This window comes from Spermophilus citellus (genome assembly GCF_964194105.1).
Source record: "Spermophilus citellus genome assembly, chromosome: 4".
Classification (NCBI taxonomy): Eukaryota; Metazoa; Chordata; class Mammalia; order Rodentia; family Sciuridae; genus Spermophilus; species Spermophilus citellus.
The window spans coordinates 109,145,558-109,170,788 of NC_138185.1; the positions used below are offsets into that span (position 1 = coordinate 109,145,558).

Genomic DNA, 25,231 nt, shown 5'->3' on the forward strand with positions numbered 1-25,231 from the left:
GGGGAGACTTTTGTGACCTTCACAAAGACTAGAACACAGAATTCAGGGAGATAAGGATAATTCCCCCAATCATAAAATCCTTAAGAACAAGCTGGGTGTGGTGGCTTAAATCTGCAATCACAGTGGCTTGGAAGGTGGGGGACAGGAGGATAGCAAGTGCAAAGCCGGCTGGAGCTTTAAAAGTGAGGCTCTAAGCAACTCAGTGAGACCCTGTCTCTAAAGAAAATACATAAAAAGACCGGGGATGTGGCTCAGGGGTCAAGTGCCCCTTGAGTTCAAACCCCAACACACCTCTCCCACCAAATTTGTAAGAACAAGTTCCAATTAGAACCAGTTAGTATGAGCCAAAGGAACCCAGAATAGTCAAGACAATGAGTATGATGTCCTCTGCCGTCAGTTAAAAGTCAAGAGGTGACTTTGGATTTTCCTGGGGCTCCCATAAAACTGGAGGGAAGGAAGGCACACTTCTGAGAAAACCCATTTTTCTCCCTTCAGAGTATTCCCTTTTCCATCCCTTCTAATAAACTCATGCCAATTACGAATACTAAGCAACATTTCTAAAATATCTGACTTGATTGCATGACTCAGTGTTTGAAGGAGGGACTCTCCACTGCCTTAGTTTCCTGGAAGGCCCCAGCCCTGTAACACTGTCACCAAAGTTAAACACAGTCCATGTTTGTTCATTTTCTGAGGAGACTAAGGGAAGACAGTATAAAGAGGATAGGCCTAGACACTGTTTTTTGTTCTGTTTTGTTTAAGTTGATTCTCTTGGATTTCATTTCATAATTATATTATTTACACACAATTTTTCTTCCTTTCTCATTTTATGCCACTTATTTATTGTTCGTGTTTTATTTATCAGAATTTCCAATACATACAAATAGTAGGGCCAGCCATTATTCTTGTATGGTTTTGTTGTTGTTGCCACTGCTACTGCTGTTGTCTTTTGAGACTGGATCTTACCATGTTGCCCAAGCGGGCCTTGAACTCCTGGGCTCAAGTGATCTACATTAGCATTCTAATGCTTCAATGCTAATTGATGCCCTTTATCAAACTGAAAAACTAACTTTTCAGTTTAGTAACAATTTTGTTTTTACTAAATCATGAATTGCAAATGTACAATTTTATTATTATTGCCTTTTGGTTTCTCTTCATTAATCTGTTAATATAGTAATAAATGCTAAAGATAACCCTCCCCAACAATGATCTATTTTTACAGTCCTAGGAGAAATTCTACCAGACCGTTAATTCATTCAAAGTAGGAGTTATTTTATTTATAAATTCAATAGCTACATTCATAATATTGTTTTCTCATACTGTTTTTGTCAAATTTTGGAACCAGAGTTATACTAACATAAATAAATGATAATCCTATCTTTTCTATGTCCTAAGGTCAATTGTCAGTGGCAACTGACTGTTACTTTAAGTTACTTTAAGAACTTTCTTAAAGTATAAGGTACTTTAAGAACTTTCTTATAAAATCATCTAATGCTTTGTGGGGAAGCAGAGGGATCTTTTACTATATTCACTATATTTTTCTATGGTTATTAGTTTATTCTACTAGTGTACTTCTTGGGGGGCAGTCTTGGTTACTTCCAAGCTTTCAAGTACACCATATTCATTTATAATTCTGAATATGGTGCCCTCTCCCCAAAACAACAGACAACCTCCTCTGCTATTACCAGACAACCTTAGAATGGTACATTAGATGATCCTTCATTGACATAATATTATCACTTAAAATCCAGTTTACTTTGAAAAAAAAAAAGTTCGTTTCTTTTGGGGAAAAAAAAATATTTGGCAGATGGACGTCACACACTTGCCAGAATTTGGAAAATTAAAATATTTGCATGTTACAGTTGATACTTCTTCTGGATTTTTGATGGGCTCCCTTCATGCCGGAGAAAAAACTAAAGATGTTATAGCTCATTGTTTACAAAATTTTGCCACTATGGGCGCTCCAAAACAGTTAAAAACAGATAATGCCCCTGGGTTATACTTCTACCTCTTTTAAACAATTTTGCTCAACATTTGGCATTACTCATATAACAGGAATCCCATACAATCCACAGGGACAAAGCATAGTTGAAAGAGCTCATCAAACTATTAAAATATACTTATTAAAGCAAAAAGACGGAATTGGGAAGGGGTATATATTCCCCAAAGATAAACTTAAAATAACCCTTTTTACTCTAAACTTTTAAAATTTGGATTCATCAGAGCTTAGTGCTGCAGAAAGGCATATGTGTCCAAAAAATGTACATAAGCCCAAGGTACTTTGGAAGGATATTCTAACAGGACAATGGAAAGGTCCTGACCCAGTAATTGTCTGGAGTCGGAGGTCTGTTTGTGTGTTTCCACAGGGAGAACAGCAGCTGATTTGGATTCCAGAGAGACTAACTAAAGCGATTTCTACAGACCAAAAAGAAGATGATTTGGCTCAAATCCATAACAGCTGATATCCAAAACTCCAGTTTGGCTATCCTTACATCTTCGACAGAACCAGGATGCTTTTTTCAATATCTATTTTATTATTGCCCTTTCCCACATCATGAAGTTCTATTTTGTTTTTTGAGCTCATACAGACCTAGGTTAATGTTTCGCTGATCAGTTCTATTTTTTTGACTATAGAGTTTTTAAACATTGCAATGGAGATTTCACCTGTAAAAAGTTATAAGGCCTTTACTATTATGTTATGTGTTGTATGTATTATGTGTGCACACTTGTGTTTTGTGTTATGTGTTTGAATGTACGTATGTCCATATATCATATATGATGAGCGCTCATGAAAAAATGGATCCAAACTTTTTTTTTAATTCACATGACTTAAATGGTTTAATTTAAATTGGGTAAACAGCTGTTGAGGATTGTTTTAATATATGAACAAAAAAGGAGGTTAACAGATCTTTGTTTACTTTCACCTTTCCTTTTAATTATATTTAATAATTCTCTTCAAGATAATGAAAATTGTTTTCTTTTAGTGCCTTCTGGAATGTTACATAATTTTTTCTTTAGCCACTATTGCCAGAATTCCTATCTTCATCCCAGTGCCGGTGAAGACAATGTAAATTGTTAAGAAAATTGTTTTCTTTTAGTGCCTTCTGGAATGTTACATAATTTTTTCTTTTCTTTTTTTTTTTTAAAGAGAGAGAGAGGGGGGGGAGGGGAGGGAGAGAGGGGAGGGAGGGAGGGAGAGAGGGAGAGAGGGAGGGAGGGGGGAGGGGAGGGGGGGAGGGGAGGGGGGAGGGGGGAGGGAGGAGGGAGGGAGGGAGGGAGGGAGAGGGGGAGGGGGAGAGAGAGAGAGAATTTTTAATATTTATTTTTTAGTTCTCGGCAGACACAACATCTTTGTTGGTATGTGGTGCTGAGGATCGAACCCGGGCCGCACGCATGCCAGACGAGCATGCTACCACCTGAGCCACATTCCCAGCCCCACATAATTTTTTCTTTAGCCATTATTGCCAGAATTCCTATCTTCATCCCTGTGCTGGTGAAGACAAAGATAAAACCAATCTACAGCTTCTGCAATAGCCATCACTGAACTGCTTGCAGAACTTGCCTGGACTATGTATCACTTGTATGCATTGTGAACTATCTGTTGGTGCAGCGACTTGTGGTAGTGTTGGGGTATTTTTGCTGATGATGTCATCGGTGGTACAATTTTTCCAAAAAGAGCCGTCAATTGGCTTGGTGTATCTTCCTCCCTTCTACTTGTCATGATCATTCAGCTAAAATTTGGGGGCCAACAGAGGTGAGGCAAAGAACCTCACCCCCACGCTGGTACAAAGACCTCTCCACAGGTGTGGCTGTATACTGGACCAGTAGTCAGTGACGGGTAAGATCCAATTGCAATGGTACCAACCTAAGACAGGAGGCTTACGCCTTGAGGTCAGCTCATCCGATAACGGGTAAGGACCATATGTACTATTGGACAACCTAAGGCAGGCACGGTCCCTAAGCCACATGCTTGTTGTTTAAACAGAGTGGGGGAGATGTTGAGAGCCACAGCCGAAGGGGCCCCAGCAAACTTCCAGCTGCCAGGTGATGATTGGTTCACAGCGGCCCCAGCAACATCTAGCTGATTGGCTCCTCTGTGGTGATGCTCATTGGAGATGCTCATTGAGCTATTTCCCCACCCTTTCAGACTGCCAGCTGATGATTGGCTCACAGCGGCCCCAGCAACATCTAGCTGATTGGCTCCTCTGTGGTGATGCTCATTGGGCTGTTTCCCTGCCTTTTCAGACCACGAACCTGCTCATTGGGGGACTTTTTTGGCTCCGCCCACTCGACCCAGCCAATAGGCCTCAAGAGCAGGAGGATTGTGGGAGGTGGGGAGGCTTGTGGTTGGAGAAGAGGTTTATGGGAAGCCGGTGGTGGCAGTTGGGCTCTGAGGTTTTTCCTGAGGAGCTGTTTTGTTTGGCCTGTGTGGTTCTAAAAATAAAGTTCGTTTCTTTTGACAAGTGGCTCCTGAATTGTGCCCAGTCAGACTGCAGCACATTAGGATTCATATTTGGTGTTCCATATTCCATGAGTTTGGAGATATGTATAAGGACATGTATTCTCTATTACAATATCATAAAAAAAACTATTTTTTAATTGCCGTAAAAAACATCTGCACTCCAATTGCTCATCTCTCCCTCTCCCTTAACTCCTAGAAACCACTATTCCTTCTCCTCTCTCCAGTTGTTTTTTAATTAATTTATTTATTTTAATTAGGTTTGTATGACAGCAGAATGCATTTTGATTCATTATACACAACTGCAGTACAACTTTTCATTTCTCTGGTTGTACACGAGGTAGCATCACACCACATGTGCAATCATACATGTACCTAGGGTAATGATGCCCATCTCATTCTACCATTTCTTGCCCCCGTGTTCCCTTACCGCCCCTCCCGCCCCTTTGCCCAATCAAAGTTCCTCCATTTTTCCCATTCCCCCCACCCTTAAGGATCAGCATCTACTTATCAGAGAGAATATTCAATCTTTGGCTTTTTGGGATTGGCTTACTTCACTTAGCATGATATTCTCCAACTCCATCAATATTAATGCTGAGTAACAGTGTCTCCAGTTTTGATTTTTCAAAATGTCATATAGTTGGAATCATACAGTACATAGTCATTTCAGATTGACTTCTTTCACTTAGTATAACATGCAGTTCTGATTTCTCCATTATTTTTAATTGCCTGACGCTCATTTCCTTTTAGCACTGATAATATTCCATTTTTAAAATTTTTTTCAGTTGTTGATGATCTTTTATTTATTTATATGCAATGCTGTGAATCGAACCCAGTGCCTCACACATACGCAGCAAGTGCTCTACCACTGAGCCACAACCTCATCCCTTAACATTCCATTTCTGAATGTATCACACTTTACTCATCCGTTCACCTACTAAAGGACATCTTGGTTGCTTCCATATTTTGGCAATTATGAATAAAGCTTTTTTGAATGTCCACATACAGGTTTTTGTGTGGACTGAACTTTTCAGCTCATTTGGGTACACATCAAGTAGCACAACTGCTGGATGGTATGGTACCAGTACATTTTCTTACAATAAACTGCAACAGTCTTCCAAAGTGGCTGTGCTATTCTGCATTCCCACCAGCAAGGAATAAAAGTTCCTGTTAGTCTACATTCTCATCTGCATATGGTGTTGGCAATGTTTTGGGTTTCTGCCACTCTAATAGATACAAATATTTTCTCCTAGTCTATGGCTTTTCTTGTCATTCTCTTTATGTTCCCCTTTTAAAATCTACTGCAGAGATTTTTCTGTTTAATGTATTTTTTTGTTCCCTTATTTCATTAATGTTTGCTTTTATCTTAAATATCTAATCTCCTTAGGACTTATTTTTCTCACCCCTTGATTCAAAGGATTGGTTCTACTTCTTCTTCATTCTATTTTTTAACAAAGACACTTAAGACTATAAATTTCACGGTACCTCTTCAGGCGCTTCTCTCATTTGTATGTTCATTATTTAGTTCTAATTATTTTAGTTAATATAACAAGGTGGACAAATTAATATACAATGAAAATAAACTGCTCCCACAAACCAAGAATAAAGTTAATAGAATATCTTGGATATTGCTGAAATAATTCAAGATGGTTAAAGAGAACGCAAAAAGGAAAGTGAATTAATTAAAAAAAATCTGAGGAACTTTAACCATACAGAATATAAATATGACAAGTACAGAAGCAGTATCTTGAAAAAAAAAAAAAGAGGCTGCAAGTGACTAACAATTTCAAAAAGCATCAAGAGAATGGAAGAAAGGCACACTGAATAAAATAACAAGAATCTTTCAAATTAACAACATGAGATCTCTGGTTAAAAAGGGCCCAGTAGTTATATCTTCAAAACTCACATCTAAAAATATTACAGTCTATTTCAGAACATTTAGGAATTTCTCTTATAACACTCTTATTTTACCACATACAAAACTGGACTTACTTCAAGATATATTCTAAAGGGGAAAAAACAAGAAACAAACTGCACACCTCCCCAGGAGGATACATAAATAATTAAAAAATCTTTACCATAAATGAAAATTTAAATTATCATCAATTTACCATACTGAAAGGGGAAGAAGGCAGAGGAGGAAGAGATACTATAGTTTTGTCTTGTGCAGGGGATGGATATGAATACTAGAAATATTGTTATAAACTTAGTTGTAAATATGTATGTATAAATTAAAAGGATAACTACTAGAAAAACTGAAATAAAATAATACTTTGAAATTAATAGAGAAAAGTAAAATTTGATGAAGCAAACAAAATACCCAAGTAGAAGATATAGTAAATCTTAAAATGGCAGTAACATATATAACTTTAGCATAAAATACCGATGCATTATTAATCTCAGCTATGAAAAGGTATACTTATAGACTGTTTTTGTTGGGTTTTTTTGTGTGTGTGTGTTCATTCAGGGGCATGGGGGCATCGTACTGGGGAGTGAATCTAGGGCACTGAGCAAACACACTACCACTGAGCTATATCCCCCCAGCCCTAGTTTTGGGGGTTGTATTTTTAATCACCAACATGTTGATTACAAAAGATATACCTGAGGCCAAATAATCCAGGAAGACTGAATTTTTTAAAAAAATATCAAAAACTTAAAAAAAAAAAAGTGTGGCAATGTTACAATATGAAAATTAGTGAATGAGACAAAAAGATATTGCATAACTGGAATCAAACCCAGACCCTTACATATGCTAGGCAAGTAAGTGTTTTGCCACTGAATTATACACTTCTAGCAAGTGCTTTGCCACTGAACTATGTGCTTCTAGCATTTCAATACACTACTTAAAAGATTCAGTTATAAATCCTGAGGTACCCAAGTCATTTTCTTCAGAAACACAAAAACGGAAATTACAAGGTAAAACCAAAAACAGTTCACAACTTGCATAAGTTTTCCAAAAGCCTCTTATCTTCTAATTCATACTTACCATGTTTAATCACAATATTTAATTGAAAAATGCTTACAGCTCTGTTACAGGATAAAATTCAGAATGTGTTTAAGATAAATATATTAATATAAGACAAATTCTGAAACAACCTAGTCCACCAAAGGAGTTTCAAATATAACAATGAAAACTCCTTTTCGGTTCATAAGCATGGATGATTGGATTTTTCAAGCTGTTGTGGGAAGTGTGCCTCCCTCTAAATCTTTCTGCAACATCAGCACAGTATCCAACGTGAATCCCGCCACCACTAAAACCACACTCTTTTCCTAATAAAGATATCATAAATAAGCCTAAAAGTAAATGATACCAAAATTAAGAAACACTACTAACTTCAGATAAAATTCTGAAGCAGTCACGCCTGATGCATCACTCTGGTCTAGGTAGACAAAATTCCAACTGACAATAGTACTTCCCATTTCATCCTATCTCACACTAGTAAAAAAAGGGACCTGAGACTTATTTCAACAAGCTTTAGTCTTGGGCCACTCTAACCGGCAGCTCAAAGGGCAATACAAAAACAGGAAGGGGTTAAGAAACCCCCAGACACTTGCTCATTAAAAATCGTGTGTGTGTTCTTGCTGTGTTGATGGGTTCATGGACACATGTATGTATTTGTTCCTTTTTTTCTCATTCTTAGTATTTATTAACTCTAGTTATTTTTCCTTATCTTGTCTTTTGAGAGTTATTTGGTCTTGGTTTATATATTTTACTTTTTGCTTTGTATTGCTTTCATTTGTTTCTCTGGTTTCCCTTTCTCTCTTTTCTTTTCCTGCTAACACCCAAATTTGTTTTCTTTCTTTCTCCCTTTATTTTCTACTCCTTCCTTGTAACCATCACCTGCTACATCTTTTCTGCATTCTCTCTGTTCACTTTTTCAAACTATAAACTCTTCTTTCTATCACATGTCCTTATATTAACTATATTTCTAAGATCTTTTAGGAATAATTGGTTTATGTAACTCCTGCCCCCATCATTAATGTTGGTGCAGTTATTACTGTGGTGGCTGGCATAACTGATTTCTGTTTGCTTTAATGCCAGAACTAGTTTATGTGTGGGTGTTTTGTTGTGGTGGTTTTTTGTTTGTTTGTTTTGCTGTTGGTAATTGCTGACTCTACCATTTCTGGGGTTTGTGACTTAAAATCATTGTAGATATCATAGTAGGAATCAGGTTATTTACTTTAATGCTATATATTGTTTGCTTCAGTTGTTGCTATTATTTATTTTGCCCTTTCCATGAGGTCCTGGGAACTTACAGGAACGCTACAAGTTCACAGGTAGAGAGTCTGCTGCTGAACTTTAACTCAACCAAAATGCTTTAGTTGTACTTTGCTCCACACACAAATTAATGACACTCAAACTTCAGCTGCACTTTAACACAAAGAATAGAAGAGACAAAATCCCAAGACAAGGACCAGGCCCCAAGTAGAAATGGCTACAGCAAAAAGAGAGAATTAACACAAAGGCTCTGAATACCACAGGTACAAGGGAGGCTGGTTCTCAAATCTAGATCACTCTAGGACATTTTGACAACTAAACACTGTGCCCTAAAAAGGCCCACACATAAGAGTAGATGCATAAAACTCAACACAGAAAAATACAAGAAATAGGAAAAAACAAGGCTATGTAACATCTCTTTAATAAAAAATATATTTTTTAGCTCTAGATAGACACGATACATTTATTTTACTTCTTTGTTTATTTTTATATGGTGCTAAGGATCAAACCCAGCACCTCACACATCCTAGGCAAGCGCTCTATCACTGAACTACAACCCCAGCCATATACAACACATTTTAAGGTCCATAATTCACCAGCAACTGACCCCAAAATTTATGAAGTAGATAAAATATCACATGAAGAATTCAAAAGAATCATTATAAAAATGACAATGAATTCCAAGGAACACAGATAAAGAATGGAATGAATTAAGGAAGACAGTACAGGATATAAATGAGAAATTCGATAAGGAGATGAATACTGAAAAAGAACCAAACAAAGCTTGGAAATGAAAGACACAATAAAATCAAATAAAATATTCAGTTGAAAAACTCTCTAATAGAGTACACCATGCTGAAGACAGAATTTCAGAGCTGGAAGACCATGTAGCCATCCTTGAATATTCAGACAACATGAAAGAAAATAAGGGGCTAGGGTTGTGGCTTGATGGTAGAGCCCTTGCATGGCATGTGTGAGGTGCTGGGTTCATAAGTAAAATGCCTAACATACAGAGCAAGGATAGAATTTTAGAAGTTTCAAGAGAAAAAAGTTGGAAAATATTTAGAGGCAAGCCAATCAGAATCACTTCTGATTTCTCAGCACAAATTCCAAAAGCCAGGAGGGCTTGGAATGATGTGTTCCAAGTTCTGAAAGAAAGTAACTGTCAACAACCAAGACTGCTGATCCAGAAAAAGGTATCTTTCCAAATCAAAGGTGAAATAAAAACCTTCCAAGACAAGTAGAAACTAAAGGAACTGATGACTACTAAACCAGCTCCATAGAACTTAACTAATGAGAAACGGGATCAAATTAAACATGATCAACAGCATGAATTAATAAACATCTCTCTGTAATAACATTAAATGTAAATGGTTTCAAAACTCCAATTAAAGACACAGGCTAGGAGCTGGGGTTGTGGCTCAGTGGTAGAGTGCTCGCCTAGCATGCACGAGGCCCTAGGTTCAATCCTCAGCACCACATAAAAATAAATAAGTAAAATAAAGGTATTGTGTCCAACTACAACTAAAAAATAATTTTTTAAATAAAAATAATTAAAAAAAGACACAGGCTAGCAGGATGGATTAAAAAACAAAACCGAACTATATGCTATTTGCAAGAGATGCACTTAATAGGCAAAGATAGCCACAGGCTAAAAGTGAAAGGATGGAAATTGATATACCATACAAATGGTATATCTGAATCAAGATCACATAGAAAACCTAAGCAGACTTGTAATGAGATAGCAACAGTAACAAAAAGCCTTCCAACAAAGAAAAGTCCAGAACCAGATGGATTCTCAGCTGAATTCTACAAAACCTTAAAGAAGAACCAATGCCAATACCCCTCAAACTGTTCTGCACAGCAAAGGAAACAATTAGGAATAAGAAAACACAACTTACAGAATGGGAGAAAATCTTTGCTAGCTTCTCTACTGACAGAGGATTAGTATCCAAAATATATAAAGAACTCAAAAACACTAACAACGGGACTGAGGTTGTGGCTCAGTGGTAGAGCGCTTGCCTAGCATGTGTGGGGCAATGGGTTTGATTCTCAGCACCACATATAAATTAATAAATAAAGATCCATTAACAAATTAAAAAAAAAGTATCACCACAAAAATCAAATAACCCAATCAATAAATGCACAAATTTGGGGCTGGGGATATAGCTCAGATGGTAGAGTGCTTACCTTGCATGCACAAAACCCTAGATTCAATCCCCAGCACCACAAAAAGTAAATAAATTAATTAGAAATTCGGCAAATTAATTTAAAACAGACACTTCTCAAAAATTAGAAATACAAATAGCCACAAATGTATGAAAAATGTTCAAAATTATTACCAGTTACAGAAATGAAACTACAGTGAAATTTTATCTCACCCCAGTTAAAAATGGCAATCATCAAGATTACAAACAATAATAAATGCTGGGTAGGATGTGAAGAAAATGGAACACTATGGAAATCAGTATGGAGGTTTCTCAGAAGAATAGACATGGAACTACCATATGGCCCAGCTATATCATTACTCAATATTTATACTTATATAATTAATGTCATCACACTATAGTGATACATGCACACGCACAATTAACAACAGTCAAATTATGAAACTGCCTATGTGTGAATGGATAAAGAAAATGAGGTGTGTATGGAGTTTATTCAGCCATATGAAACTATGTCATCTGCAGAAAACTTGATGAAATTAAGAGACCATTATGTTGAGCAAAAAAAGTCAAATTCGGGAAGTCAAGGGTTGTATCTTTTCTCCCATATGTAAAAGCTAGAGAGGAAAAAGGAAAAAGGGGTGGGAGTGGGGTAAGAATCTTATGAAAACCAAAGAGAGATTAATAAGGAAAGGGGCCAAGAGGTAAGAGATGGGGAAATAGGGAAGCAGCACAGAAGAGTGATATTGGCCAAATTATATTGCTACATTGTGTGCATGGACCATCACTATAGTGCTCCAATAAAAAAACAACTGGGGGTATATAGTTCAGTGGTAGAGCACTTGCCTAGCATGGGTAAGGCCTTAGGTTCAATTCCTAGCACAAATTTTTTTTTTTTTAAATCTCACTAGTCCTTCATGAACCCTGGTCAAGCTGTTTATAATATATGCTTTGGAATCTAATAAATCTTTCTGAAAACAGAAAAAAGGAACACTTTTATACTGCTGCTAATTAAATCCCTGTGTTATAAACGGAGATCACTTAAGTTCTAAACCTTAGTCTTCATATCAATTAAGTAGCAATAATAGTTTCTAGCCTCATAAAAACTATCTGGAGGATAAAATCTAATAATGCCCCACAGAGGGTACTCAAAAAATGATAGTTATTAATGTTACTACTGAACTGTAGATAGGACACAAGGTACATGAAATAGTTTACATTCTTGGTATTATCTAATATCTGTTTTACAAAGCTCTGTGAGTTTTACAACCAAATGGGCAATATTTTACACTTATTTCCCCCAATATTGAATTCTCAGTTCCCAAAAAAGGAGTCGTAATTATTTATTATAACTAAGATCGCTAACTATAAGGTTGAGAGAATAAATACAAGTTCTACCTCCTTATTAAATGTCCCAAATTTTCAATCTAAGACACAGAAAAAGATAAATGATGGCATTGACAGTTTCCAATCCAAATAATTTTTTCTCTTTTAGAACTAGAAAGATTTTCAAAGAAAATGGAAAAATACCCAATAAATAACATAGAATCCTACCTGAAATCAGAGAACCACACAAATAGCTGGTTTGGTGCCCAGGAAACACTAGACAACTTTTCAATTTTGTTTTCACTGAATAAAATGTCATTTTAATGCTTAATATGGACTTTAAGGTTTATGAACAAGACATGTTTTTAAGCAATTAAAGGAAGATCTTATTTGTGTGCTCCAAGAATGTGTCAAGTGCCGTTTTTCTCTCAATCTACTTTTAATTCTTGGTACTTAAGTAGAGCACACACTTTCCCTCCAAAATAAGATAATTAAGTCTGAATTCCCTAATACTAAGTTTACTGCAAAATGCACAGATGAAAAATATAAGAAATTAAAGTACTTATATTATTTGCACATTGGTTTATTCACATATTAACTCCCTACTTCTTACAAGTTCAGTTCAACAGGCTTTCTCTGTTCTAAATACAAAGCTGAAAATATAGTTCCTTACCTTTCCATTAACTTCTCTTTATCCCAATTGAAGTGGCTAAGGAGTATTCTTGTGATAGTAGCTGGATTCTAAAGAGGAGGGAAAGAGAGTCATTTTAAATTAATTGCATTGTTAAATTTAACCTAGAAGTTCAATAAATGTTAAGTTTCCATAATACTCCACCCAAGTTTCCTTTCCTTGAATATATTTTTATTCCCTTTAAGAATATACAAAATTTTAATTGCAAGGTAAGACTATTTAAAAATATTCCGCCACACTTTCAGGTTTCTATAGGAGTCAAAATATGCCAAAAGAAAAGGAAATTACAAAGTAAGTTACTACACTAAATCAAGCTCTAATTAAATTTTTTTTTTTTGCAACTGAGATTTAACAGACTACCAATGAGCACACTAAATATAATCAATAAAAATATCTGAAACTTTTTGTATCAAAGAGTTCAAATGAGTCGAAACCATTCATTCACAGTTAATCTAAATGAAAAATTATCTGTATCATGTAATAATATACAGCATGCACTTAGGCTGTACTTTCACCTTTAGTAGCTATTTTATTTCTAGAACAAAAAGCCAACATGAAATAGAACCAAAGTTTACTGCCCTACAATTCAGTGCTGGTAAAAAAAAAAAAAAAAAAAAAAAAAAAAAAAAAAAACCTCAATTTCCCACAAAACTAATGTGCTTACTATCTGGGTACTGAATTTTGACTTACAGCACAACCAGGTCTAAGAGTTTAGCAAAAACCTGACTCATTCAAAGATACTAGCACAAGTTACAATGTTAGAAGTGGAACTCAAACCTAAATTGGCTTTTTATTTTTCATATATAATAACAACTTACAAAGCAGTAGTAGTTTATTCTCCTAGAATAAACCAGAGTCCCAAGCTTCATCCCTAGTACTACCCACCCCCCACAAAAAGTGATCTCTATGGACTAAAATTTTAATTTCTCTGTAGTTAAATCAACGTATTAGTTAACTATTGATTTAAAATAATCTTCTATAAAAATGTCATGAAAGAGATATAAACTGTTGCCAACATTGCCCTTTGTAAAGAAAAGTCACACACATTCATGTCTACTCTACCTCACAAAAAAGCAAAGGACACAGATACTGTATCACCCACCCAGGCACATTTTCCTAATTTACCTATGTGCTTCTTACTTCTTAGACCAAGACACCTTAACAATCCTTCTTTAACTCAAAACTCCAGAAACACATCATCAATCTAAAAACTGTTAAAATGTAAAAGAAACCTATGAACTAATCATAAATATGTTTATTTGTATAAAATCAACTGAGAGAATTAAGTTTAATGGTATTCACTAGAATCAGTTCGCTTTAATATGACATACAGCACACTACATTCTCCTCCACTACATAGTGGGCTTGGGCAAAAATGTTTTAGGAATTGTCAAGAGTCTCAACTTGCAAAAGCAAAAAAAAAAGAGATAGAGAGAATGACTTATTGCCAGTGTGTCTCTTCTGTGTCTTGAGTTCCAATATTAATCACTGGTTCCAGCCTATTATTAATTTATCAAAACTCACTATGCAAAGTCTTATAAATACCTAGGTTCTATCCTAATAATTTTATTTAATAGGTTTGGGGAAGAGCCTCCTTGGGCTCTTCCTTGCTCAGTACCTGATCTATTGCACTAAACAATTTTTAGATAGTCCCTGTATCAGTGGCTAGTCATTTATGTGCACTGCACATAAGGAAAGTTGATGAGGGATCATGCTTACATTGTATACTAACTAGGCCCTGTACAGGATACTTTATGTACCTCATTTAATTCTCAAAACACTCTGTAAGGTAAATGTACTGACTCTCTTTTTAAGTTTTTTTTAAATATTTATTTTTTAGTTATAGGTGCATACAATATCTTTATTTTACTTTTTATGTGATGCTGAGGATCAAACCTAGCACCTCATACAGGCTAGATGAACACTCTACCTCTGAGCCACAACCCCAGCCCTGACTCCCTTTTTGAACGAAGCACCAAAGGTTACAAAAAAATTAATCTCATGCAGCTGATTGAGGGTATACATTTCTCAAAATTCAAAACTCTACCCTTAAGTGGGTCCATTTAGTCACATAAAACTTGTATGTTTACATGTTATTCACAGGGCACAAGACCCCCAGTGAACACCTGATACTGTGATACCTCAACACCTGATCTGATAACTGAGAAGGCTATTAAGTGATTAACCAAGCAGAGTGTAGCCAAGGTAAATACACTAGACAAAGGGATGGTTCACTTCTTGAGATTTCAGATTTTATCTTAGTGCCAAGAACAGTGCACAATTTAATTGTTAGGCCATGCACAGTGGTGCATACCTGTAATCCCAGCAACTAGGCAGGAGGATCACAAGTTCAAAGCCAGCCTCAGCAACTGAGTGAGACCCTGTCTTGTTGCCCAGTGGTTAAGCACCTCTGCATTCAATCCCAGTACCAAAAAAAACTTATTAATTGTTCATTTCTGGAACATTTAATATTTTCATACTATTGATTGACAGTGGGTAACGGAAACCATGGAGAACAAGCTAAACAGCAAATAAAGAAAAATTACTGCAATCTTCATTTATTTGAAAACAAAACAAATCAATCCGTCTTTAGATTCTAGTCATTATGGAGTATAGCCAGCCCACTGTAGTTTCTATCTCCCATTGATTACAATTAAAAATTATGGACAGAAAACAAAGTGCAACTCACAGAGAACTCTGAAAATTAAAAGCAGGCCAAATGGGGGTTGGGGAGGCAGTGAAGAACAACCAATAAGATGGTAGTCAAGGTTGGACCAATTAGGAAAATCACATAATGAATGTGATCAGTCAAAAAAGACAAGTGCATTTTTTGCAGGTGGGGCAGAGAATGAGGTAAAAACTCCTAGAGAATGTACAGAGAATCTTTCTCTTCTTTTTTTCCCCTCCTCTCTTTCTCCTGACCACCCCCAGTTACAAAACTATTCTGTGAAGTCGCACTCTGAGCAGAGGAAATTAGAAAATAGGCTGCTGTTGGGGCAAGAAGAGAATAGGAGGGTTGTCCTCCCCACCTTTTTATCCACCACCCTCCTTGTTCTTTCACTCCAAGGCATGGGCAGGCAACTAAAACTGAAAGAACTCCAGGTTTCTGACTAGGGAAGTAAAGAAAATGCCCATAGAATTAAAGAGTTTGGAGGAAATCGCTGAGAACATAACACATGGAGAAGTAAACTCCATAATGTATCTGAACCAAGTCCTACCTGCAAGGTGTGCATATGTGGAAGAAGGCTTAAGAATTATAGGACAGGACACAGAGGCACTGAGAAGATCAAGGAAGGAAACCAAGAGAAGACAAGGGCAGAGATCAGAATGAGGCATCTTCAGGCCAAGTAATACAAAGGATTCGCAGCAACTATCAGAAACAAGAAAGAGTTAAGAAGAACTCTTCTGTGTCGCCTGTGAGGTAAGTGTGGGTCTGCTGGCACTTTTTTTTTTTTCTAAACCACATTGTTACTTTTTATAAAGCAATTTGTGGATCAAAACCTTATTTATTTAATTTTTTAAGTTGTGATGTCAATACCTTTATTTTATTTTTATTTATTTTTATGTGGTGCTAAGGATTGAAAAGTGCCAGACAAGCACTACAACAATGAACCACAACCCAGCCCCTAAAACCTTATTTAGAATTTCAAGTGCATTTGCACAAATATTTGTAGGTTTGTTTATTATATGACCAGGAGTCAGACCTTTACTTTTTTTTCCCCACAGAATTCAAATGCAGTTTTAAAATTTTCTATAGGGTTCATAATCTGCTCAAACATTTTGAGCATATTAGAAACTATATTGTGTTGTCATATTTACTGCAGTATTATTTTCTTTTCATGGTAGTATAAAAGAAAGATGAAAAATACTTCACTAACACTAAATTTTAGATACAACAGAGGTCAGAAATTTTCTAAGAAAACACAGATATTCTGTGTTTGTAATTCAGAAATCATAAAAAATGACTGTTGGGCTGGGACTGTAGCTCAGTGTTAGAGCGCCCACCTCTCACATGTGAGGAGCTGGGTTCAATCCTAATCACCACCCAAAAATAAAGATATTGTGTCCAACTACAACTAAAATATATTTTTAAAAAAAGATTGTTTACAACAACAATAATAATAATATTTCCTTCTTTTTCCTCTGAGAAATCCCAAGTTACTTTTTACTTTGTTTTCACAGTTATAACTCAGGTACCTAACTCTGAAATATCTCAATGACAAAGAAGACTTTTCAAGGTTTTTTAGGGATCCTTGCTATGATATGAGCTCATCTGCTTACACTTTGATTTCAGACATCAGGCTTTCAAAAGGTTCCAAAATTAGGACCATCCAGTTTGTGTTACTTTGTTATGACAGCGCTGAGAACTAGCACAGCCTCAGGTGTTCCTAAAATAACAACAACAAACAAACAAAGTATTCTAGGACAACTATTAACAAATCATTGCCTAAGTTCTAGATTAAATTAAGTGAAACTGGGAGGTGCAAACTCAAAACACAACAAAGACTCTGGAAACTTACAAAACCACCATCTTTGTAAAATGAGAAAGACTTTAAGTTATTTCCTGACCTGGTTGACTTGTAAATCTTCAACATTTTCTAATGAATTTTAAGAGGACCCAGAATTCATGTAACATGAAAAATGTCCAATATAGAATCTAAATTAGGGGGCTGGGATTGTGGATCAGCGGTAGATCGCTCGCCTAGCACGGGTGGGACCCGGGTTCGATCCTCAGCACCACATAAAAATAAAGGCATTGTGTTGTGTCCATCTACACCTAAAAAATAAATAAATATATATATTTTTTAAAAGAATCTAAATTATCAGATATGGCAAAACAACAAAATCTTACTCTAAAAAGAGACAACAGATCCATTCTTTGAAAACAATAGATGCTGGCCCCTACATGACCCAAATATTGGAATAATCAAAGAATTCTAGAACACCTATTAGAGTCATGATCCATTAGGTTGGAGTGAACATCTTGAAACAAGACAAAAATAAACTACACAAAAGAAACAAATGGCAATTTTGGAACTAAAAACCACAAAATTCACTGGATTGGCTCACTGTCAGAAAGGATATGACAGAGAACTCAGTGAATGTGGGGACAAGTGCATGGAGTACTGTATACATGGCACATGTTAAGGGAGTCTGAGTAACAAACCACTTCCCTCGGGCTAGGCGCCTAGAGGGTAAACTGCTTACCCCTTAGTAGACACAGTCCTGGGTGTGAGGCCACATGTTTCAGTCCCTGCGCTTGCTCCACAGCCTACTTCTCAAATGGTTGCTGCAAGGACAGTTGGCAAGAAATTGTATTGGTGGCTTCCTGAAATCTGCTTAGATACTGCCTGAGTATATACACATGGTAACTGCACAATAAAATCAGACCTGCTTCCAGCCTTGGTCTCTGGAGGTCTTGATTAGCAACTCCGCAGCCACACTCTCCTCTACTCTGTTCCGTGGACCTCCTTGCTGGATGAGAGAAAGCCCACACATGTGAACTTGAAAAAATATCAATAAAAATTATAAAATCTTAACAGATACGTTCTTTTGAAAAAATAATGAACAGGATTGGGGGTGTAGCTCAGTGATAGAGTAAAGGTCTATGCAAGGCCTTGAGTTCAATTCCCCATAACCACAAAAAAAATAAATAAGATAAATTTAGAAATAATGAATCCTCTCATTCAGGGCCCTGTGGGATATAAGGAATAAACTGAGAATTGTATATTCAGGCAAAGTAAAGTTCAGGAATAAAGATGTTGAGAGCCACAGCCAAAGGGGCCCCAGCAAACTTCCAGCTGCCAGCAAACTTCCAGCTGCTGGCTGATGACTGGCTCACAGCAGCCCCAGCAACATCTAGCTGATTGGCTCCTCTGCGGTGATGTTCATTGGGCTGTTTCCCTGCCCTTCAGACTGCCAGCTGATGATTGGCTCACAGCGGCCCCAGCAACATCTTGCTGATTGGCTCCTCTGCGGTGATGTTCATTGGGCTGTTTCCCTGCCCTTCAGACTGCCAGCTGATGATTGGCTCACAGCGGCCCCAGCAACATCTAGCTGATTGGCTCCTCTGCGGTGATGTTCATTGGGCTGTTTCCCTGCCCTTCAGACTGCCAGCTGATGATTGGCTCACAGTGGCCCCAGCAACATCTAGCTGATTGGCTCCTCCACGGAGCTGCTCATTGGGGGACTTCTTTGGCTCCGCCCACGCGAACCAGCCAATCAGCCTCAAGAGCAGGAGGATTGTGGGAGGTGGTGAGGTTTGTGTGGGGGTGAGAGGCTTATGGGAAGCCGGTGGTGGCAGTTGGGCTCTGAGGGTTTTTTCCTGAGGAGCTGTTTTGTTTGGCGTTTGTAGTTCTAAAAATAAAGTTAGTTTCTTTTGACAAGTGGCTCCTGAATTGTGCCCAGCCAGACAGCGACATTGGTCTCTCAAATTAGTCAGAAAGAGGAAAAGATTCAAGTAAAAGAGAAGGTCTTTCGAGCTAGTGAGACAGAGGAAGGAAGTTTAGAGCAGAAAAAGCCATCAGGGGAAAAGTTACAACAGGAGACTGCTAATAACACCTTTCTATCAGACAGCGTAAGTGTCCAACCATCAGCACCACCTCTACAGGAGACTGCTACTAACAGCATTCTATCACCAGAGGACATAAGTATCCAATCAACAGCACCACCTCCATATGCTAGGAGACTCCCAACCCCCGCAGTTGATAGTTGGGATCCTGAGACAGGATCTCAAGTATGCCCTGTATTTGAGGTAGGAGGGCAGCGAATTTACCAGGGTTTAAATTTCAAAACAGTGAAGGAGCTAAAAGAGGCTGTAACAACCTATGGTCCCCAAGCACCCTTCACTGTAAGCTTGGTCGAATCCATTACCAACTTAAACATGACGCCAGCAGATTGGGCTAATATTTGTAAAGCTGTGCTAAATGGAGGACAATACCTGTTATGGAAGGTTGCCAATGAGGAATTTTGCAAGGAGACGGCTAGGCGAAATGCAGCAGCTGGTTATTCTCAGAGAAATCTAGATATGTTGTTAGGAAAGGGACCTTATGAGGATCGGCAGCAACAAATTGCATATGATCCTGGCGTATACTCACAAGTTGCTGTAGATGCAGTTAAGGCATGGAAGACTTTACAAGGACATGGAGGTTTACAAGGTCAATTATCTAAGATAATACAAGGAGCTAATGAACCTTACGCTGAATTTGTAGATAGGCTTATTCAAACAGCTACCAGAGTTTTTGGGAATACAGAACAAGCAATGCCATTAATTAAACAACTGGCTTATGACCAAGCAAATCGTTGGTGCAGAGATATCATTAGACCATGGAAACAGGAAGATTTAAACACATATATTAAATTATGTAGAGACATTAATGAACAAGAGCAAGTCATGGCAGCTGCAGTAAAACAGGCTTTAGATGCCAGAGACATTAATGAACAAGGGCAAATTGTGGCAGCTGCAGTAAAACAGGCTTTATATACCAGGCCAAGAACAGGCTACAATTGTCAACAAACAGGACATTTTAAAAGGAATTGCCCCATAGGAGGAGGGTTTAACAAAACTAGGTATCAAAGGAGTAGAATACCGGGTATTTGCCCACGATGCCATAGAGGGAGACATTGGGCTAATGAATGCCGTTCTCAAACCACCATAGAGGGTACTCCATTACATTGGGCTAATGAATGCCGTTCTCAAACCACCATAGAGGGTATTCCATTATCAAAAAACGAACAAGGACAAGGTGTTTATCCACAATATCATGGACAAAGGCATCGGGTTCCGTTGCCAAAAAAAATGGACAGGGGGCCCCAATGCTCCGGGGCCCAAACCACAAATATACGGAGCACTGGAGGAACCCAGCAACCCCATCAGGGTAGTGACCAGGACACATTGTCCATCAGATCCCTCATCAGACAAACCAGAGGGAGTGCAGGGTTGGACATCTGCGCTTCCGCCAGATCAGTACTAACTCCAGAGATGGGAGTTCAAATCATTCCCACAGGGGTAAAAGGACCTCTTCCCAAAGGAACAGTAGGCTTATTATTGGGACGCAGCTCTTCTACTCTAAAAGGACTTTTGATAAGTCCTGGGGTAATTGATCCCGATTATGAAGGTGAAATAAAAATTATAGCCAGTTCTCCAAAGGGTATATCAGTAATTTCACCAGGAGATAGAATAGCACAGTTACTAATAATACCAAGCCTACATGATAAATTTTCCAGTCATGCTATAGAAAGAGGTTCCAAGGGATTAGGCTCCACAGGTGTAGATTGGGCGATGCTTTCTTTAAATTTAGATTCTCGCCCCATGCTAAAACTAAATATTCAAGGACATGAATTTAATGGGCTACTGGATACAGGTGCAGACCTTAGCATCATCTCTCGTCAAGAATGGCCAAAACATTGGCCATTACAACAAGCCACTCAAACGCTTCGAGGCCTAGGAGTGGCGACTAATCCAGATAGAAGCGCAATGGTATTAGATTGGAAGGATCCTGAAGGATGTGAAGGAGCTATACAGCCATATGTATTGGATCATCTTCCCGTAAATTTATGGGGACGAGATGTCTTAGATCAATTAGGTTTGACATTAACAAATAACATCAATCAAAATGCACCCACTATTATGGCTAGACAAGGTTTTAGGAAAGGAAAAAGATTAGAAAAACAAGAACAAGGTATAGCAGCACCAATACAAATAGATCAAGGAACAGACAGACATGGGATGGATTTTCACAAAGGGCCACTGAGACAATAAAAATTACATGGAAATCAGAAAGACCAGTATGGGTTCCTCAGTGGCCCTTGACTAAAGAAAAGATACAAGTAGCCCATGATCTGGTCAAACAACAATTAGCAGAAGGACATATACAACCTTCTGTATCTCCCCATAATACTCCCATTTTTGTCATCAAAAAGAAATCTGGTAAATGGAGATTATTGCAAGACTTAAGAGCCATTAATAATGAAATGGTCATTATGGGACCTGCTCAATCGGAGATTCCTCAATTGTCTGCTTTGCCAAAAACTTGGTATGTTTTAGTTATAGATATTAAAGATTTTTTTTTTTCAATTCCAATTCATCCTGAGGATAGTCCACGTTTTGCATTTACTATCCCTGCACTAAATCATGAAGGTCCTGATCAGAGATATGAATGGAAAGTACTCCCTCAAGGGATGGCTAACAGCCCAACTATGTGTCAAATTTATGTTAACAAAGTAATCCAGCCACTTAGAAATCAAAATCCTGAACTACAAATATTTCACTATATGGATGATGTATTATTAGCACACAAAGCTAAAAACACATTGCTAGAATGTTATGCCACACTTACAAATTTATTAAAAAATTATAATCTAGAGATAGCAATAGATAAAGTACAATTAAATTTTCCAATTAATTATTTAGGAGTTCTATTATCCTCGACCATGGTCCGTCCACCAAAAATTCAAATACGAGTAGATCAACTCAAATCACTTAATGACTTTCAAAAGTTATTAGGAGACATAAACTGGATAAGGCCTTATCTAGGTATTCCAACAGGAGAATTGGGACCTTTATTTGATATCCTAAAAGGTCCATCAGATCCAAATTCACCCCGAATGTTAACGCCTGAAGCAAGAAAGGCATTAAAAATCATTGAAACATATATGGAAAATATGCATTTGGATAGAATTGATATAAGTTTGCCTTTATTATTTATTGTACTACCAACAAAAAATATTCCTACAGGAGTATTTTGGCAAGAAGGTCCATTATTATGGATACATTTATCTTATTCTCCTAACACTATTCTTACTAGGTATCCTGAGGCTATAGGACAATTAATACTCAAAGGAATAAAAACAACAAAGGGAGTATTTGGAATTTCTCCCAATAAAATTATTACTCCATATACTATGAATCAAATTGATGAATTAGCTAATGAGTTAAATACTTGGGCAATAATCATGTGCAAATCTAATGTTTCATTTGATAACCACTTACCATCTAATCCTTTGTTGTCTTTTTGGTCTTCGCATCCTGTAGTTTTTCCAAAAATGACAAGAAAAACACCTATCATGAATGCTCCAAATATATTCACTGATGGGTCAAATAATGGTACAGCAGCAGTCGTTACCCCTGATCAAACTTTTACATTTTTAGTACCCAAACAATCAGCTCAAAAGGTAGAGCTTAATGCAGTATTACAAGCTTTTGTGATGTTTAAAGATTCTGTATTTAATTTATTTTCTGATAGTCAGTATATAGTTAATGCTATAATATCCCTTGAAGATGCTGGTAGGATTTCCCCTTCTTCTACTGTTTTCTCTTTGTTTTCCACTATACAAAGTTTAATCTGGGACAGAAAAGATCCATTCTTTATAGGACATATCAGGGCACATACAGGATTGCCTGGAGCCCTTAGTTTGGGCAATGATTTAGCAGATAAAACTACACATGACATACATATTTTCTCTACACTAGAAGAAGCTATAAATTTTCATAAAAGGTTCCATGTCAATGCTAATACTTTACAAAAGCGTTTTAAAATAACTAAGGAACAAGCTAGACAAATAATAAAACAATGTCAAAATTGTGTGACCTTTTTACCACAAGTTAATCTTGGAGTCAATCCTAGAGGATTGATACCTAACCATATTTGGCAGATGGACGTCACACACTTGCCAGAATTTGGAAAATTAAAATATTTGCATGTTACAGTTGATACTTCTTCTGGATTTTTGATGGGCTCCCTTCATGCCGGAGAAAAAACTAAAGATGTTATAGCTCATTGCTTACAAAATTTTGCCACTGTGGGCATTCCAAAACAGTTAAAAACAGATAATGCCCCTGGTTATACTTCTACCTCTTTTCAACAATTTTGCTCATCATTTGGCATTACTCATATAACAGGAATCCCATACAATCCACAGGGACAAGGCATAGTTGAAAGAGCTCATCAAACTATTAAAATGTACTTATTAAAGCAAGAAGACGGAATTGGGAAGGGGTATATATTCACCAAAGATAAACTTAAAATAACCCTTTTTACTCTAAACTTTTTAAATTTGGATTCATCAGGACTTAGTGCTGCAGAAAGGCATATGTGTCCAAAAAATGTACATAAGCCCAAGGTACTTTGGAAAGATATTCTAACAGGACAATGGAAAGGTCCTGACCCAGTAATTGTCTGGAGTCGGGGGTCTGTTTGTGTGTTTCCACAGGAAGAACAGCAGCCAATTTGGATTCTGGAAAGATTAACTAAAATCCTGACCCAGTGATTGTCTGGAGTCGGGGGCCTGTTTGTGTATTTCCACAGGGAGAACAGCAGCCGGATTTGGATTCCAGAGAGATTAACTAAAGCGATTTCTACAGACCAAAAAGAAGATGATTTGGCTCAAATCCATAACAGCTGATATCCAAAACTCCAATTTGGCTATCCTTACATCTGCGACAGAACCAGGATGCTTTTTTCAATATCTATTTTGTTATTGCCCTTTCCCATATCATGAAGTTCTATTTTGTTTTTTGAGCTCATACAGACCTAGGTTAATGTTTTGCTGATCAGTTCTATTTTTTTTTTTGACTATAGAGTTTTTAAACATTGCAATGGAGATTTCACCTGTAAAAAGTTATAAGGCCTTTACTATTATGTTATGTGTTATATGTATTATATTATGTGCGCACACTTGTGTTTTGTGTTATATGTTTGAATGTACGTATGTCCATATATCATATATGAGGAGCGCTCATGAAAAAATGGATCCAAATATTTTTTTTATTCACGTGATTTAAATGGTTTAATTTAAATTGGGTAAACAACTATTAAGAATTGTTTTAACATGTAAACAAAAAAGAAGGTTAACAGATCTGGTTGTTTACTTTCACCTTTCGTTTTCATTATATTTAATAATTCTCTTCAAGATAATGTAAATTGTTAAGAAAATTGTTTTCTTTTAGTGGCTTCTGGAATGTTACATAATTTTTTCTTTAGCCATTATTGCCAGAATTCCTATCTTCATCCCAGTGCCAGTGAAGACAATGTAAATTGTTAAGAAAATTGTTTTCTTTTAGTGCCTTCTGGAATGTTACATAATTTTTTCTTTAGCCATTATTGCCAGAATTCCTATCTTCATCCCCGTGCCGGTGAAGACAAAGATAAAACTAATCTACAGCTTCTGCAATCGCCATCACTGAACTGCTTGCAGAACTTGCCTAAACTATGTGCAGAAATTGCAGAACTTGCCTAGACTTGCCTAGACTATGCATTGTGAACTATCTGTTGGTGCAGCGACTTGTGGTAATGTTGGGGTATTTTTGCTGATGATGTCATTGGTGGTACAATTTTTCCAACAAGAGCCATCAATTGGTTTGGTGTATCTTCCTC

At 37.0% G+C, this 25,231-nt stretch overlaps 1 protein-coding gene across 1 annotated transcript in view; it reads right to left on the reverse strand.

Annotated features, from left to right (window-relative positions):
* The window catches only part of ARIH1 (ariadne RBR E3 ubiquitin protein ligase 1), a 136,211-nt gene that overhangs the window by 66,296 nt on the left and 44,684 nt on the right, over nt 1-25,231 (reverse strand). The window contains exon 2 of the mRNA XM_081292103.1: nt 12,840-12,907. Within this exon, the coding sequence (XP_081148229.1) occupies nt 12,840-12,907 (68 nt within the window). The remainder of the gene's footprint in view (nt 1-12,839; nt 12,908-25,231) is intronic.